At 42.6% G+C, this 16365-nt stretch overlaps 1 protein-coding gene across 2 annotated transcripts in view; it reads left to right on the forward strand.

Moving 5' to 3' along the window:
* CDH13 (cadherin 13) overlaps positions 1–16365 on the forward strand; it is a 967731-nt gene that overhangs the window by 306588 nt on the left and 644778 nt on the right. For both annotated transcript variants that reach the window (XM_075939988.2, XM_089781523.1), the window contains exon 3: positions 14224–14432. In XM_075939988.2, coding sequence (XP_075796103.2) covers positions 14224–14432 — 209 coding nt within the window. The remainder of the gene's footprint in view (positions 1–14223; positions 14433–16365) is intronic.

Raw genomic sequence — 16365 nt, forward strand, 5'->3', positions numbered from 1 at the left:
AGATGTGATTGAAGAATGCTGGAGCATTGATATTGGACTATGTATGGGAAAAGTTTGCATTTGGTAAGGTACCCAATGGGTAAGGATTCAAGTATACCTTTCTCTCCTGGGCAAAAGGAGACTTCAGGCATTAATGTTTGTAAAAATGCTTTAAGAGCCTTGGATGAAAGGTACTAAGGGAAGATAAAGTATTAGTAATTTGCCAAGTCTACTAGGATCATCAGCCTACTGGAAGCCAGATAACATAAAAGAATGACAAACAATGATGATCTTTCAGTTGAAATTTCACCCATTGCACCAGCTGTAGTTCCCTTATCTATGGTAAGCCTCTCCCAGCTCTCTGCATTTTTATTTGTATAGTTATTTATGTGTCACAGGAAGGTGAAACTGTTAAATTAGGGGTGATAAACCTCAGGCCTGAGGGCCAGATGGGGCCACAAGCTTGCCTGGATCCAGTCCCTGAGGCTCATGGCCCTCCCCCCAGCATTAGGGAGCCCATGCTGGGACTCTAGCCTCCCCATTGCCCCAGCATGGGGCTGGAGCACACAAAATGTACTAGGTTGTGCCCCCCCTAAGCTCTGGTGTCTGAGGGGAATGTGGGGAGTGTCTTTCTCCTCCCTCAGGGGCCACATTACTTGTGTGTGGCCCCCAACAGTTTTTTTCTGTGGGTCAGCAACCCCTAACCCAAAAGGTTCCCCACCCCTGTGTTAAACAGTGATCCATGGCCAATGGGAGCTGCAAGTGGCCATACCTGCGAACACACCAGTCAATACACCATCCAACGGCCCACCAGGAGCTAACCTTGGCAAACCACATCCAGTCTGTGGGCTGCTTATTGCCCACCCCTGATCTACATGCTTAGAAACAGTTTTAATATTTTATATTATGAGCTGTATAGAAAATAGACATACACATGGGAGAGGCTTAAAGACTAGAATGGTGAATGATAATCTTTTGGGTTTTTTCCATCCTCAGGAAAAATCCACTGCAGATGTTGAATTCTTAATTCAATTCTACAGGTTTGGTTAAAAAAAAAGCTACAGAAAGACTATCCTTTTCTATTAAATTCTATAGGATTTTTTCATGGAAGGAACCCTCGGCCTCACCGACAGTTTTCCCTGGCTACCAATCATCGTTTCTACAAGAAAACATTGATTTGTAATAACTTTTTGATACTGCTTCTCTTTTAAAGAAAACTGTTTGACCTTCAGAAACCATTATATCTGTCAGTTGTTAGCATTACCTTTCTCAGCCTCCCATGCTATTCTGCCAATTTGTAAAGCCCCTTACTGGTCTGGACACAAATCCTATGATCAGTTAATTTTTTTTTATATCAGGTTGTAAGGGATCTTGCCTCTTGTCTAGAAGTTTGTTAATGACCAAAGGGGCAGGACACAGGGAGCAGATGTACAGAAGCAAGTTTCTGTTACTCTGCAGGGAGTCTGCTTGAGAGAACAGAAACCTATAACAGGGGTTGAAGGCAGGGATGCCTGAGCTCTAGCAGTTATTGGGTAGAAAAGGATTGAGTGATTCTCTCTTCCATAGCAGTGGGTAGGAAACAGAAACACAGCTGTCATGTTAGGAGACTATTAGGGTCAAAATTCCTCCTGGGTCTTCAGCAACTTTGGCTATGTCTAGACTACAGGGTTTTTGTTTTTTTTAAAGTGGCCTTTTTTCAAAAAAACTTCACCTGCATCTAGACTGCCGTCGTGTTCTTTTGAAATTAAATCGAAAGAACACGGTGGGTTTTTTTGACAGCGGTAATCCTCATTTTATGAGGAAGAACGCCTTTTTTCGAAAGAGCTTTTTCGAAAAAAGTGGTGGCTGTCTAGACGATCTCTTTCGAAAGAAGCTTTTCTGAAAGATTCTTTCGAAAAAGTTTCTTTCAAAAGAAGTGTGGCGTCTAGACGTGCCCTCTGTGTGTGTGGAGGGGTGTGTGGGAGGGTGTAACTTGTGGTATTAAGGAATCAGACACTACACAAAGTAGAGCTCTTCCACACCCTATAAGCACAGTCTGCCCACTGAGCTGTACATGGCCGAGACCGACTGGCTCACTGGCCAGCTCCCAAGGGAGTCAGTCTAAAGGAGGGTAACAGCAGTCTCTTGCTAAAGCGAGGACCCTGATTGAACCTCTGGCCTGGCCTTGGGCTCCTGACCAAACTAATGCCCCAGATCTGCTATTGGGGGAGGGCTCAGAGGAAGGAGCCAGAATCTGCTATTACCGTTGCTTGTCCAGGGGAGAGGACCTAACCTGAGTCATCCTTGTTGCTTTTCTGTTCTTTTCCTTATGGCAACAGAAGCTGCCTCCCACACCTTAGGCCTGGCGCCGGCCTGGGGCCTTCACCAGTCCAGCTCCCCAGTTGTTTGTATGTTGTCCTCATCCCGTTCCATTCCATAAGGGAATGGATTAACGGGTGTGTTGTGAGCAAGACATGAGAAGTCATTTTTCTGCTCTACTCTGAACTGGTGAGGCCTCAGTTGGAGTATTGTGTCCAGTTCTGGGCACCGCATTTCAAGAAGGATGTGGAGAAATTGGAGAGGGTCCAGAGAAGAGCAACAAGAATGATTAAAGGTCTAGAGAACATGACCTATGAAGGAAAGCTGAAAGAATTGGGTTTCTTTAGTTTAGAAAAGAGAAGATTGAGGGGGGACATGATAGCCGTTTTCAGATATCTAAAAGAGTGTCATAGGGAGGAGGGAGAAAACTTGTTCATCTTGGCCTCTGGGGATAGAACATGAAGCAATGGGCTGAAACTGCAGCAAGGGAGGTTTAGGTTGGACATTAGGAAAAAGTTCCTAACTGTCAGGGTAGTCAAACACTGGACTAAATTGCCCAGGGAAGTTGAGGACTCTCCATCTCTGGAGATATTTAAGAGTAGGTTAGATAAATGTCTATCAGGGATGGTCTAGACAGTGCTTGGTCCTGCCATGAGGGCAGGGGACTGGACTCGATGACCTCTCAAGGTCCCTTCCAGTCCTAGGATTCTATAAGGCTTCCTGGAGATTTGGTTGGTTGTGGTGTTCTCCGAATCATTGCAAACTTCCTAGAACAAGAGCTCTCAGTAGCATTTGATGTTGTTTCCTTTTCTGTGCCTGGGTAACAGGGCTCAGGTTACCCACTCTGCCTGGATTGCTGAATTCTTTGAGCAGGGCAGAATTCTTTCAACAGCAACAGGTTCTGTGTCAGCTGCGAGTTGAGGAACAGTGGCTATTTGTTCACAGTGGCTGCTTCAAGCTGCCTCCTCTCTCAACACTAGACTTCCCTCCCTCCTACTGAACTTGGGAATGAGATCAAGCCCCGGGATGATTAAAGCAGAGTCCAAAATCAACGGCTGAACTTAATGAATAAACCTAAAGGGCAAAATCCAGGTATCTCTGAAGTCAGGGGCAAAATTCCCAATGACTTCTGTGGGCCAAGACTGCATTCACAGAAAGAGACTTAAATCTTCCAGGAGCGCTTAAATTGGCAGAATGCTATAGAACCCAACACTGATGACACTCACACTTAAATACTTCAGAATGTGGTACCTTACTAGCAAGTTCCCTTCATAGTATACATGGAAGACTGAAATTGATCAGCTGACTTGAAGCTCAACACAATGTGTCTTGTAAAAATCAGTCTTTAAAAAGCTGTGTATGCCATGTGTTACAAGTGTGTTTCATTTTTGCACCGATGGCGAGACACTCTTTCTGGGCAAAAAGTAGCATTCTTTGGTGCTGTATAAAACAACAGCAACAACAAAATGTGTCCCTAAGCAGAAAGTACACATGGACTGCAGCTGCTTTTTAATCTTTAAATTATTATTAATTATTTAGGTAAGCTTCAGCTGTACTATTATGGGCTGTGAACTCATCATTAATGAGCCAATCTGCTAGCAAGTTGTTGGAGGTGCTTGTTTTCCAGAGGAGATGCAAACTTTTGGATATGAAAGATGGTAATATTTGCATGAGAAGCCATTCTAGCTTCTGGTCTGCTGGCCTGATTCCAGTTGGATAATTACTTTCTGCCTGCCTAAATTTTTCCCTGTAGTTTCAATCAGATATAGTATCCTTCAATCCCTATCATAAACTGTTTCTGGATACCCTTAACCAGCTGTTATGCTCCACCCAAGAGACAGACCCACTCCAGTGATTGTGTCAAGTAATTCCTTCATAAAATGTTTACAAGGGCCTTTTTTTCTAAATATAAGCTCTTATCCAAATAAAATGTGTCTGTTTTGCTGGCCGTAATGACATGTATGAATGCAGTTGCAGAATTTGTACATATATGTTGTACTTTTATATCTTTTTTTTTAATTGTTCAAAATGGTTCTCAAGCAATTTTGGACAAAGATAAACAGGCAGGATTGGAACTGTGGAGTCCATATTTCAGTTCAAAGCCAACTGCAGCATTTGAATTTTAAAATCCTGAAAATGAGGCTCTGAAATAGAAACATCTCAGCATCACAAACTCTGGGAAGTCATAATTGTGCAGTAGCTTGTGTTTTTTTATTGTGCCGTTTACAGGAAGGCTCCAGGAATTAAACATTTCCTGTTTTAAAACTGGATTCATTAAAACATTTGTGGTTCATTGTCATCAATATCACATTTGTGCGAAAGCCTCATGTACTCTACATGTCACAGATAAGGGGTGAAGGGAAAGAGAGGAGGGAGCTTGGAAAAGAGTTCTAGAAACCTGCGATTTCTTGTTCTGATCTATAAAAGGTAACATTGCCAGTCACATCTTCAATTCCCTATCATTAGTGCAATGGGCTTGGAATCCCACGCAAGAAACCTCCAGGTGCAAAGTTACCTCTCTGATGATGATGGAAGGTTATGATTAACACACACACACACACACACACACACACACACACCATGTCAAATGTAGTTAGTCGGCATAAATATTACATAAAACACATATGTTAAAAGGATTTCTTTGGAAACTAGCTACTCGACAGCCTAATGCTGAGAAATGAACAGAGAAAAGTGACATCCATTTTTTTTCTTTGGGAAATAGTTGGCAGTTTCTTCCTTTCAACTCGCACAGGGTTTTGGAGACTGTTTCATACCATATGGCATATTAAACACAATAAACATGTTCACTTGGCAGCTGGGGCATGACAAGGAATATCAGAAGCCTTATGTAGGCATCAATAAATGAATAACTTTGCTTTTGTGTAAATAAAAGTTAGATCATTATGGTTTAATTCCCTGATAACTTCTTATCTGGACATAGCCATTTGTAATCCTGACTCGTATGTAATTTCCAGCAGGGTAGATTATAGTGTACTTGAATGATGATGATTGATTGTTATTTGTATTGCACTGATGCCTCTGATCCTCAGTCATGGAGCACTGTGCTAGGTGGTGCACAAAGAGAGAGCAAAAAAAAAAAAAAATTCTGTGCCCTAAGGAGTTACACAATCTAATTAGATTAAACTTCTTAAGCACTAACTGAAGTTGCTTCATTAAAGATTTAATTTTTAAAGTTCAAGGGCAGGTTCTCTTTTAAGCAGGTTACTATTTATTTGATCTGTTAAATTCCTGCTCTATCGTATACATGTCTGTTATAGGAGGAGAGTTGCACTGAGCCTTTTGTCGAACTACCTTTGTAATATTCACCACGTGTCTCATCTCTGTGTTATTTTGCCTACTTCATCATGATATCTCAAAACCTAAACTTCAGTTAATGGGCTAAATTCTTTTCTGCTGTAAATGGACTACTAGTGAATTTGGTCTTATGACTAAATCATTCTTCTCACACCTACCCAATAGCCTTCTTTGATGATTTAAAACTTGTCAAATACTGTGACTTCAGAAGCAGCATTTTCACTTACATGGACATTTTTTTTAAAAAGAGGTCAAATTAGAGGATCCTCCAAAAGATCCAGCCTGCCATACAGACACCTCCATCTCCCTTTCAATCTGCCAAAGGCACATTCAACAAGCATGCGGCATCAGCTTAGATTGTTATCGCTGAACTGCTCCTAGGGTTGGCAGGCATCCAGTATTGGCCCAACCTCTGTCCAGTTAAAAAACCAGAGAATACCAGACATGTAAAATGTCCGGTATTTTCTGTTTTTCTCAGACGGAAGGCCATTTTAGACATTCCCTCTATGCCGCATCTGGCAGGGGCAGGGGAAGCAGTGAGCACGGGGATTTAAAGGTGCAGTGCCTCTTTCTTTTGTGCCTTTTTTTTTTTTTTTGCTTAACATCTTTGGTCCCCTGGTTTTTTTGCTCAACCAATTTTTTCCCTGCCATGTTTCATTTTTTTTAAAGTATCTGGCAACCCTAACTGCTCCTTACTGCTCTCCAGATGCTCCAAGTAAGGCTTCATGAGCCAAGGCTGTAAGGGGTAAGCCGCATCACCTAAGATCACTATGGACATTTCCATATTCCCACACTCTCTTTCCAGACCCGAAAATTAAAGTCCTAATAGGCATCTTTCTGTACAGGCCACTGTTCCTGAAGATGCATGCATCAAGGACCTTTCTACACGGTGATCCACAAGTGCCTGAAGCACATGGAGAAGTACCCCTTCTGATAGATGTACTCCGAAGCGAGGTGGAGTGGAGCTACAATGGGAATGTGTGTGCTATCGATTGCCTCACCACAGTTTGGAAAGCCCATGTCAGCAAAGCCAGCCACTATGTCATCCACATTTCCCAGTCCTACACAACAACATGCAAGTTATTGCCCTGTCCACTTTCAGAAGTGCTGCCCTGACACTGGACTTTCCCCACTCCAAACTGATGTGCAACCAAACAGTAGCAATCGGGAGCCACCAGCTTCCACAAAAGCCACGGCAACATGCTTCTTGACCAGGAGATTAGCTTTCATTTGGGTGTCCTTGCACCACTGTTCAGGGGCCAGCTCAGCACACAGCTCCAGGAAGGTTGCTATACACATCTGAATGTTCTGTAGCCACTACTCTTTATCTCCCACCTGCATGACGATGTGATCCCACCACTTGATTCCCTCCCCCAAAAATAATGCTCTATGGTGCACAGCTGCTCTGTGACAGCCCAAATGCAAAGCCACTTCACTGCTGTCCCTGTTATTTACACTGTCATCAGCATCAAAGGGCATGTCTACCCCGCACACTTATTTCGAAATAAGATAGTCTGGAATAGTTATTCTGAAATAGCTTATTTCAAAATAGCACGTCTACACTTCAGGGAAGCCACAAAATTAGTCCAAGACAGGCTTCCCTAATGTAGATGTGCTATCTCGATTTAAAGCCCCAGGAGACACTGGGGAGGAATAACTTAGAATGGCCCTGGAGAGGGACTATTTCGACAAAGCAGTAGTGGAGTGTCTACACACACCTTATTTCGAAATAGCTATTTCAGAATAGGTTATTCCTCGTAGAATGAGGTTTACAGACTCCGGAATAAGCCGTCCATTATTTTGAAATTATTTTGAAATAACGGAATGGCTGTGTAGACGCTCGCAATGTTGTTTTGAAATAACACTCGTTATCTTGACATAACGGTGCAGTGTAGACGCACCTTCAGTCTTTGTATTCTGCTTTTAAGTGTGTAAGTAGCTCTGCTACAATGTGTGCTAGCCTAAGCACATTGAACACAACATGCAAGAGGTGTCTGAGATTCATGATTTCTCACAGCCAATGCTGGAGTTTTCAGCAAGGACTGTCATTCAGGTGGTGCGAAAAGTAAACCGGAAGTCTCAGGAAGGCTGGGAAGCAAAGAGGTAGCTGACAGGATGTTTTTCACATTCCCAAAGTGCCTAGTGCTACATTGTTCATTCCCACAGTGATTAATGACTGAAGGTGACAGGATGTTTACCCCCATTGCTTTGCTCTTTCTGTGATCAGGGGAGCTAATAATGTGGTCATGATATGTTAACAAAGGGTGGCAGAAAAATAGGTTTGGTGCGTTTTCAGTTTAGGTGACTTTTACATGTCAACAGCACTTTTGTCTCCAAACCTTTCCAGTGTAGACAATGCTTAAGTCTCATACCCAAGTTTGCTTTGTTCTTGAGAGAGACTGGATTCCCTTTAATGTCCTAACCAGATCTTGCTGAATCCTCCTTTGAGTATGACTCAGCAGTAATTGCTATCCTTTGCAGTGTTTTCCTTTTTCTCTCTTAACTGAGACCCAAATTCATGGGCCCAGTGTACAGCCTCCAGGCCAGGAAAAGGAATCCTTGCCATAAAGCTATGGAGCAGCTTTAGGACTCTTCATGGAGACTGCATTAGATGAAGTAGCTCGGCATAGCCCAATATCACCTGACTGAAAGGTAGGACAGGAACCCTTGCACAATTGAATTTCCTCTGTTCTGGATCTCTTATGATTCACACAAGTGAGCTGTGCACCATATAGGTAGCGCAGAACTCTTATTTAAGACCCAAAACTAAATTCCCTTCCATCCATCATAAAGAGAAACCACAATATGTGGGAAAAAATTGGATTTGCCACCGAAATTCAGATTTATCGTACGTCAGCTCTTGCTTTACAGTTTTACTCAACTTACTTCTCCATCACCCCTGGGCTCTTATATTCCTCCATATTGTATGTTTTTATGGCTCCCTTTGTCTCCTCATATATTCTCTTGGATTAACTCCTACACCCAACCAATCTCCAACTGCTTCTCTCTCCTCCTCCATATCCTTTCCAAAACCACTTATAATTTCCTGCCGTTTTTCTTTCCCACCATCACCTTTGCATCATCTTGTTCCTGCGGTCGGAGAGCTACATTCTGTGGGGGAACTAGGAATTCATGGTATTGGTGTTTGGGGGTGAAACATGGCAAGGCAGTAGCATTCTGGTTTTTAAAGCCCTTTTTCTCCATCAGTTGAAGAAAGGTCCAGTTTCATAACAACCAGAGAGCTGGAGGAGCAGACTATGAAAGGGGTTAAAATGACAGGCTCATAACTCCAAGGGAATATAAAATATACATCCAAATATATCTCCTGATTACATATGTTCAAACAGCTCTTAAGGTCTCTTTGCAATGCTCACAGATATTGGCTATACAGAAAGCTAGAGGTTAGTGAATGCTGAATAGCGCTGCTGGAGAAGGGCACTGCTAGAAAGCCTAATTTTTTTTTGGAGCCACAAGGAAACATAACTTCCTTTTTTAATGTAGCCCACCGTGCTGTGCTTGGTGACGCTAAAGGTCTGAACTGTGATCTCTGTTTTCATGTGAAAGCTTTCTCTATTTGTTGGGCTTTTTTTTTTTTAAGTGTTAGTAGGAGACTCCTCTCTTCTGACACACTTAACTTGCCAAAGTGGCACCTGCCAAACTTTACTAGCTGTGAACTATTAATACACTAGCAAATCACCTGAAGCTTTTTTAGTATGGGAGGGCTGCTTGTTATACAGAAGGATCCACTTATAATCTCTCCATCAGGATGGGATCTACATCATGTATCTGAATGAAGAATTTTAGCTTTTAATCCTCATGCTTTGTGAGTGTGTGGTGGGGGGAGCTGCCTGTTTGCAAGCTGACAGTACCATCAGATTTCTGCGAGGCAATTAAAATGCATGTTCTATACCATGGACAGGAAAAACTGTGGTAGTTTTTGTACTAGGGCAGGCTACTAATAAAGAGCCTTACAGCAGGAGCTCAATGGGATTACATGAATTTTACCACCCATGCTCCGTGGTCACAGTTAACATACAGAGTGTTCTGGGAGCATAGCCACTGATATGTCATGCAGCCTTATTATTGTCAGCTTGTTTGGCACCTCCCACCTTCAGTGTGGGTTTTTTTTCTGTTGCAGTATAATACTTGTTTGGTGGGTGCCTGGAGGGTGAGGAAAAGTTGGTGGTACTGGTGGGTTCATCTGCAGGGCAACATGGACCTTTTGTGTTATTAATGGTACCATTATGGATTGAGCTTTCGTCAGTGAAATAATGAACTTGCTGGACCAGATTCTTCTCTGTTACCCAACTGTCAGCCCAAGGTGTCACTGAGGATAATGATGCTAATTTGGAGTAAATGGGAACAGGATTTGGACCAGTATGTCTCATTTCCTTTTGAATCTTCTTTTCGCTTTTTCATTGAGGGCAGGGGATAATCTAATAATAATTATGATTATCTAATAATTTTGTTCTAGTATCTTTCAAGATGTCAAAGTTAGGTTGACTGGTCTATAATTTCCTGGTTTTTCATTACACCCGTCCTTAAAGATCGACACTATGTTTGCTCTCTCCCAGTCTTCTGGGATTTCATGCATTCTCTACATGCGTCTACACTAGCCCCCAAATCGATCTAGGGAGGCTAATGAGGGCGACCGGAATTGCAAATCAAGCCCGGGATTTAAATATACCATGCTTGATTTGCATGTTCCCAGCTGGTCGCCATTTAGAAATTGACTAGCCCGAAGTAACTGCCTGCGCCTACACATGGCAGTGAAACGGGATTCCGGAATAAAGTCCCTAAATCGAATTAGGTGGTAAACCTCATTCCATGAGGAATACCACCTAATTCAATTTAGGGCTTTATTCCGGAATCCCGTTTCACTGCCGCATGTAGACGCGGGCAGTTACTTCGGGCTAGTCAATTTCTAAAATGGCGACCAGCCGGGAACATGCAAATCAAGCAAATCAAGTTTGCAGTTGTGCCTTTAATATTGTCTCCTTCAGAAACTGCTAGTTCTCTTGAACTTCTCTTTTCCTTAGATTTTCTTCCCATAGAATCTTACATACAAGTTCTGAATCTGCTATTTTGAAGTTCGTTATCCTTATTCTGCTGTTCTTAGTCCTTCCTTTTTCATGATCACTTTCCCTCAAATTGCCTTCTACCTTGAGATTTGCTACCAGTTCCTCCCTGTTAGTCAGAATCAAATCTAAAATGGCTACCTGCCAGCCCTCCCAATGCACAGCGCTGACTGGTATTGTCCCCATTTCAAGCTGTGATTCCTGAACCAGTCTGGCTGCCTTGGTGCTGAGTCTGCCTCGTACTCTATCTGCCCTTTCAGACACTTCTGTTTGAATTTAGCATCTGAGGTTCTGATTTGTTAGAGGTGCTTAGCACCTGTACTCCCACAGTCTTTGATAGGAGTTGTGGGTGCCGATTGCCTCGGACAAATCAGCCCTTACTGTGCAATTTAGGCTACACTTCACAATATAACAAGCCATGGTCAAACTGAAGAATCCAGCAAAGGGCCATGGGTTTCCCATCTCTGCAGTTTTCTTGTGGTGGAGTCCAAATGCAATAGATTTACAAGTGGAAATTTCTCTAGGTCTACAGTCCCCTGCCAGCCCAGATCCCAGAACTGCCGTGTTGTGAATATAGGCCTAAACCACTAATGGTGTTGGGAGTGAGGTCTGGTGGGAAATTTATGTGCTGGTCTGTTAGGCCAGTCAGTTGTAGCTGATCTCTCTAATGTGTGTCTAATCATGGTGCAGTGCAAGCTTACTCAGTGTGTGAGCCCTCAGCTTTGGTTCCAGTATTGGTCAGGCTGTGATAGATGCTGGAATTTCTTGACTCTAGAAAAAAACAACTAAACCTAACACGACAATTCCAACAGTGGATTTATCCAATTAATCATTTTGAAGCTGCTTTATTTATAATGAATCTAATACCTTTGATCATCTGTATTTTCCGAGTGCCTGTCTGTGTCCATGAAGTGTAATAATTTTTAAAGAACCACTACTGAAGAGAAAACAAGATCAAAATAGCAAGGATCCCACAATGATTTTTTTAAAAGTTAACTGTTCCAGCACTAAATTGAAGGGTCTAAGGTGGATCTCCTTAAAAAAAACCAAGCCACATCAAACACATGCAACCCATCTTTCTCCAGTCGAGAAACCTAAAAGATTTATGGAGCAACCACAAGTTTTTGGTGAAGATCTCTTAATCCCCTGGTTTATTACAAGGTCTAAAGCTGACACGGTGTAACTGAGATTCCGTTTTATGAAGTGCGTAATTACTACAGGCAAAGGTATTTAAAAGCTAAGAGCTCCTGCTATATCTCCAAGATCTTTAGGGGCAAAGTTGTCTATAATATAAATCTATAATGGTTAAGGAGACTAACACAGCTCAAGAAAGCCGAGGGCATGTAGAAATGGGTTTGTGATCTGAATGAGCTTAAGATGCTTGTCATTTATAAATGTAACACATGAGGTCCAGCGTATATTTTCATTGTATTGTGAAATAAGAAGTGGGGATAAATATCCTATCACCCCTTAGCTTCTCAACTTGTGGTAGCTTGCTGGTCGAGCACTAGAAATTAATATAATTCATCGCAGTATCTTTCTTAATCACAATCAACCTCCCGTTTCCTTTTTGTATGTTTTTGGAGAGATCTTAAAGGACAACTGTGTGGTAGTGAATTGTTGGTAATGATGATAGTATATTACAAATAAAGTAATGACAGCATATACATGAGGTGCCAAGCACAAGCAAGCAAGTGTACAGAACTGGTATATCTGAGCAACACTGTCTACTTTGGCAAGGCTTAAAACAGTTTCTAAGTATCATGAAAAGTTTTCATCTATAGTTATATAGAGCCAGATTCCCAATTGGTGTGCTCTTGTTGGATCTATGACAATTCATGCTGAGGATCAATGGTGTTATGATAGTTTCCACCAGGGTGAAAATCCGCCCCATACTTGTATTATTGGTCTGACAAACACAAAGAGCTATATTTCTCCATTGATGTTTGCTAATAACTACAATGCTCATGCAGTGGTAACTGGAATCCTGTAGTTGGGTCATAGCTGTGTTTTAAATGATGTCTACTCTACATAACTACCTTGCTCACTTATAATTTTATATATCCTAAAAAAGTCATCATCTGTTGTTCATCAATCTTTTATAAAAGGACTTCAAATCAATAAATAAGATAAACATTCTGTAAACAAAAAATCCATACTACTCACCATTACAATGTTTTGAATTACAGTTCATGCTGTTACAATTATGGGGAAGTTTTTAAAAAAGCATTAAGAACAGTTAGGTACCCACTTCCCATTGACAAATCAACAGAATTGGCTGTCTATCTTCTATTTAGAATTTTAAACAAGGAGCAGTAGTTTAAATGTGGGGAATTTGTAGATTTAGCCAGCTGTCTTGATAGTGAAATTCAAACTATAGTATTTTTTCTGCCATATTTTTTTCTATCATACAACATTTTTACAAACAGACTGTGACAAAACAAGCTATTCCAGTCAGGAAGGCAACATACTGGTTACTTTGAACTGTTTTGTGAGCACTCTAGGAGTATGTCTAGATTATATGGCTCCCTCAATGGAGCAATATAAACTAGTTTACCCGACATAGTCAATGAAGTGGGGATTTAAATAATCCCCGCTTCATTAAAATAAAAATGGCTGCCACGCTGTGCCGACAATCAGCTGATCTGGCACAGCGCGGCAGTATAGACGCAGATTGGTCGACAAGGGAAGCCTTTGTCAACTGTTCTGTAAACCTCGTTCAACAAGGCATAAGGGAGCAGTCGACAAAGGCTTCCCTTGTCGACCGATCCGCATCTAGACTGCCGTGCTGTGCCGGATCATCTGTGTGTTGGCACAGTGCAGCGGCCATTTTTATTTTAATGAAGCAGGGATTATTTAAATCCCCACTTCATTGACTATGTCGGGTAAACTAGTTTACATGGCTCTGTGAATGGAGCCATGTAGTCTAGACATACCCTAGAGGTCCAGTAGCATGAACAAGTCCATAATTAGTGTTCTGTAGATGCTAATATAGGGAGGTCAACAAAATTGTGGAGAAACCAACCCTCAGCATCACCTGGGTTCTCTGCTAGCTAGCCCTTAGCCTGGAGCATGCTGCTTGGAGCGCCAACCATAATTTAAAGGGCTGATAGCTCCGGCTGTGCCCACCGTAGCAACAGCAGAGGGTGGGAGCCTGGGCCCTTTTGAATCACTGGGACCCAAGGTAGTGACCCTTAGTCTCTGTCTGTCGGCACCTGTACTAACATGTGTAATTAGGTATGTACTTGCTGTTTCTGTGATCTTGATTTGAGTGATCACAAAACATCCAAGATCAAAATCATTAATCCATGTCTTAGCTATTCTGTTTGCCTGGTGAAAGTCTTTCATCCCTCCAAAACTGCACACGTACAAGCTTGTCCTTGAGGTGATGGACATGCAAACAGAGAGGCTTACAGAAGACCACTTTTAAAATGTGCTCCCTTGTTTGGAACCAGTTTTATGTCATCTCTATGTAGAAGCAAATCCTATATATATGTTTGAAGCTCTTGTGTATAAACCAATGCTTATGTTCTTGTCTCCTCTTCTTTCACAGTGGCGTTTGATGACTGCAAGGGGAACGACAAGCTGAGCTTTGCAGTTTCTAACCCAGACTTTAAGGTGGAACCCAATGGATCTTTAGTTGCACTGAAAAATATAACGGAAGCCGTCACAGCTTTGTTCATCCATGCCCGGTCTGCCCAGGCTGAAGACATGGCAGAAGTTCTGGTTTTTGGAGGGAAAGAGAAGCAGGGCTCTTTAAAGGTAAGGAAAGATCAAAGATGAGGTAAAAGATAAAGATGAGAGAATGTCAAGGAGGGTTGCCAATTCAATGTAACTAACATCTTAAACACTAGGCAGATTTACCGCATTAAAAGAGAGATGTCATCAGAAATGAAAACAGCCATAGTGGGCCAGACCAAAGGTCCATCTAGCCCAGTATCCTGTTTTCTGACAGAGGATAATACTAAGTATTTGAGAGGGAATTAATAAAAAAGGCAATCACTGAGTGATCCATTCTATGCCCTCCACTTCTAAACTCAGGAAAACAGACGCTAGGAACGTTCAGAGCCTGGTGTTGCATGACTGACCATTCTGGCTAATAGCTGTTAATTGACCCATAATCCAAGTTGCATTTTAATATTCTGAACTTTTGAAATCAGGGGTGTTGTCTGATACTGAGTCACTTCATATTTCCTAGGTGCCAATGTAATATAACAGGTGGTCTGAGGGCACTGCTGTAATGGTTAAATTAGGGCAAATGGCTTAGAACTAGAGCTCCTTATAGCCCAAGACTGGCCCTTCTCCTCTAAGGCACCAAACCCATCAACTCTTGCCAGCAAGAAGTCTCATAAGCAATCCCCTTATATACCCCAGATTTACTTGTGCCTTACACAGATGAGAGGTTACAAAAATCAGTCTCTCCAAATCTGAACAGGTTCTACTGATCCCAAAGGACCAGCCACAGTCCCAGGTCAATTTACACCTCAGAACTTATCCAAAAGAGTACGTTGTGCCAATGCTTTAGAATCTAAAATCTAAAGGCTTATTAATTAAAAGAAAGAAAAGGTTGAGAGTAGAATTGTTAAAGAAAGCATATTACAGACATCAATCACAAAGTTCTTGATGCAGACTCTTAGCAGAGATGTAATGACCGCTATCTTAAAAGTCTCTGGTGTACATCCTATGTTAAGATGGGTCAACGGATCCTTCCAGGCTCTCAGTCCTTAGCAAAGGTGCTTCTGAAGAGGGAGGGCAGGAGGGAAGACCAAGATCGGGGCACTCCCAGAATACTTTTATAATCTTGCCCATCCAGAGGGAAATCCATTTTTGTCCTGAGTGAAGGTGCCTCCCAAAATGGAGCTGACTGCATGATCACCATGTCCTTTTTAGTCAAGGAGCTATGAGGTATCCAGGTTTGTCCTCCTTAGGCCAAGGGGGCCATTGTGTGCTCCTCAAGTGTCCATTGGCATCCTTTAAGAGCCATTGTCTACACAGCATTCACTGGGACACCATCCCTTCCAACAGGTGGGCGATGCCTGCCGCTGTCTCCCAGACAGAGAACATTTACAATATAAGTACAGAACCCGTATTCATAACTTTACATACAAAAATCATACTAGTATATGAGTAGAGTAGACAGAATCAGCATAGCATGAGCTTTCAATTAGAGGCATCCTGTAGCCCACCTTTCACAGAACCGGGGGCGAACACACAACAGTGGGTGCAACAATGATCTGCCTTTTCCTATTGTAACCCAGTAATGTGACAGCCCACAGAGAACTGATAACTCCAACCAAGTCCAGATACAGGTTGACACTTTCTGGTCTGGGACTCTCTGGTCCATCAACATCCGTGGTCCAGCAGGACCACAGATGTGGCTATACCAGAGTCACTGGATCAGAGCGCCAGTGACTGGTAACAGAGGTTGACAGCGGCCGGGGTTAAGCTAGTCCAGTGGGCTGGCAGCCAAGTGGGGTAGCAGCTGGGGGCAGTAAGCTTGACCCAGCACCTTGAGAGCAAAGCCCGGACAGCAGCCCAGGGACAGGGAACCTGGCCTGAGAGTGGAGCATGGCCGACAGGGAGCAGAGCCCAGCCGGCAATCCAGCAGCAGCAAAGCCCGGTGGCTGGGGCTAGCAGCGAATCCAGTGGCCAGGAGGGGAGACTTGCTGGGAAGGCTGGCAGCCCTCCAGGACGG

The sequence above is a fragment of the Pelodiscus sinensis genome, chromosome 12 (assembly GCF_052426305.1).
Source record: "Pelodiscus sinensis isolate ZL-2025 chromosome 12, ASM5242630v1, whole genome shotgun sequence".
Lineage (NCBI taxonomy): Eukaryota > Metazoa > Chordata > Testudines > Trionychidae > Pelodiscus > Pelodiscus sinensis.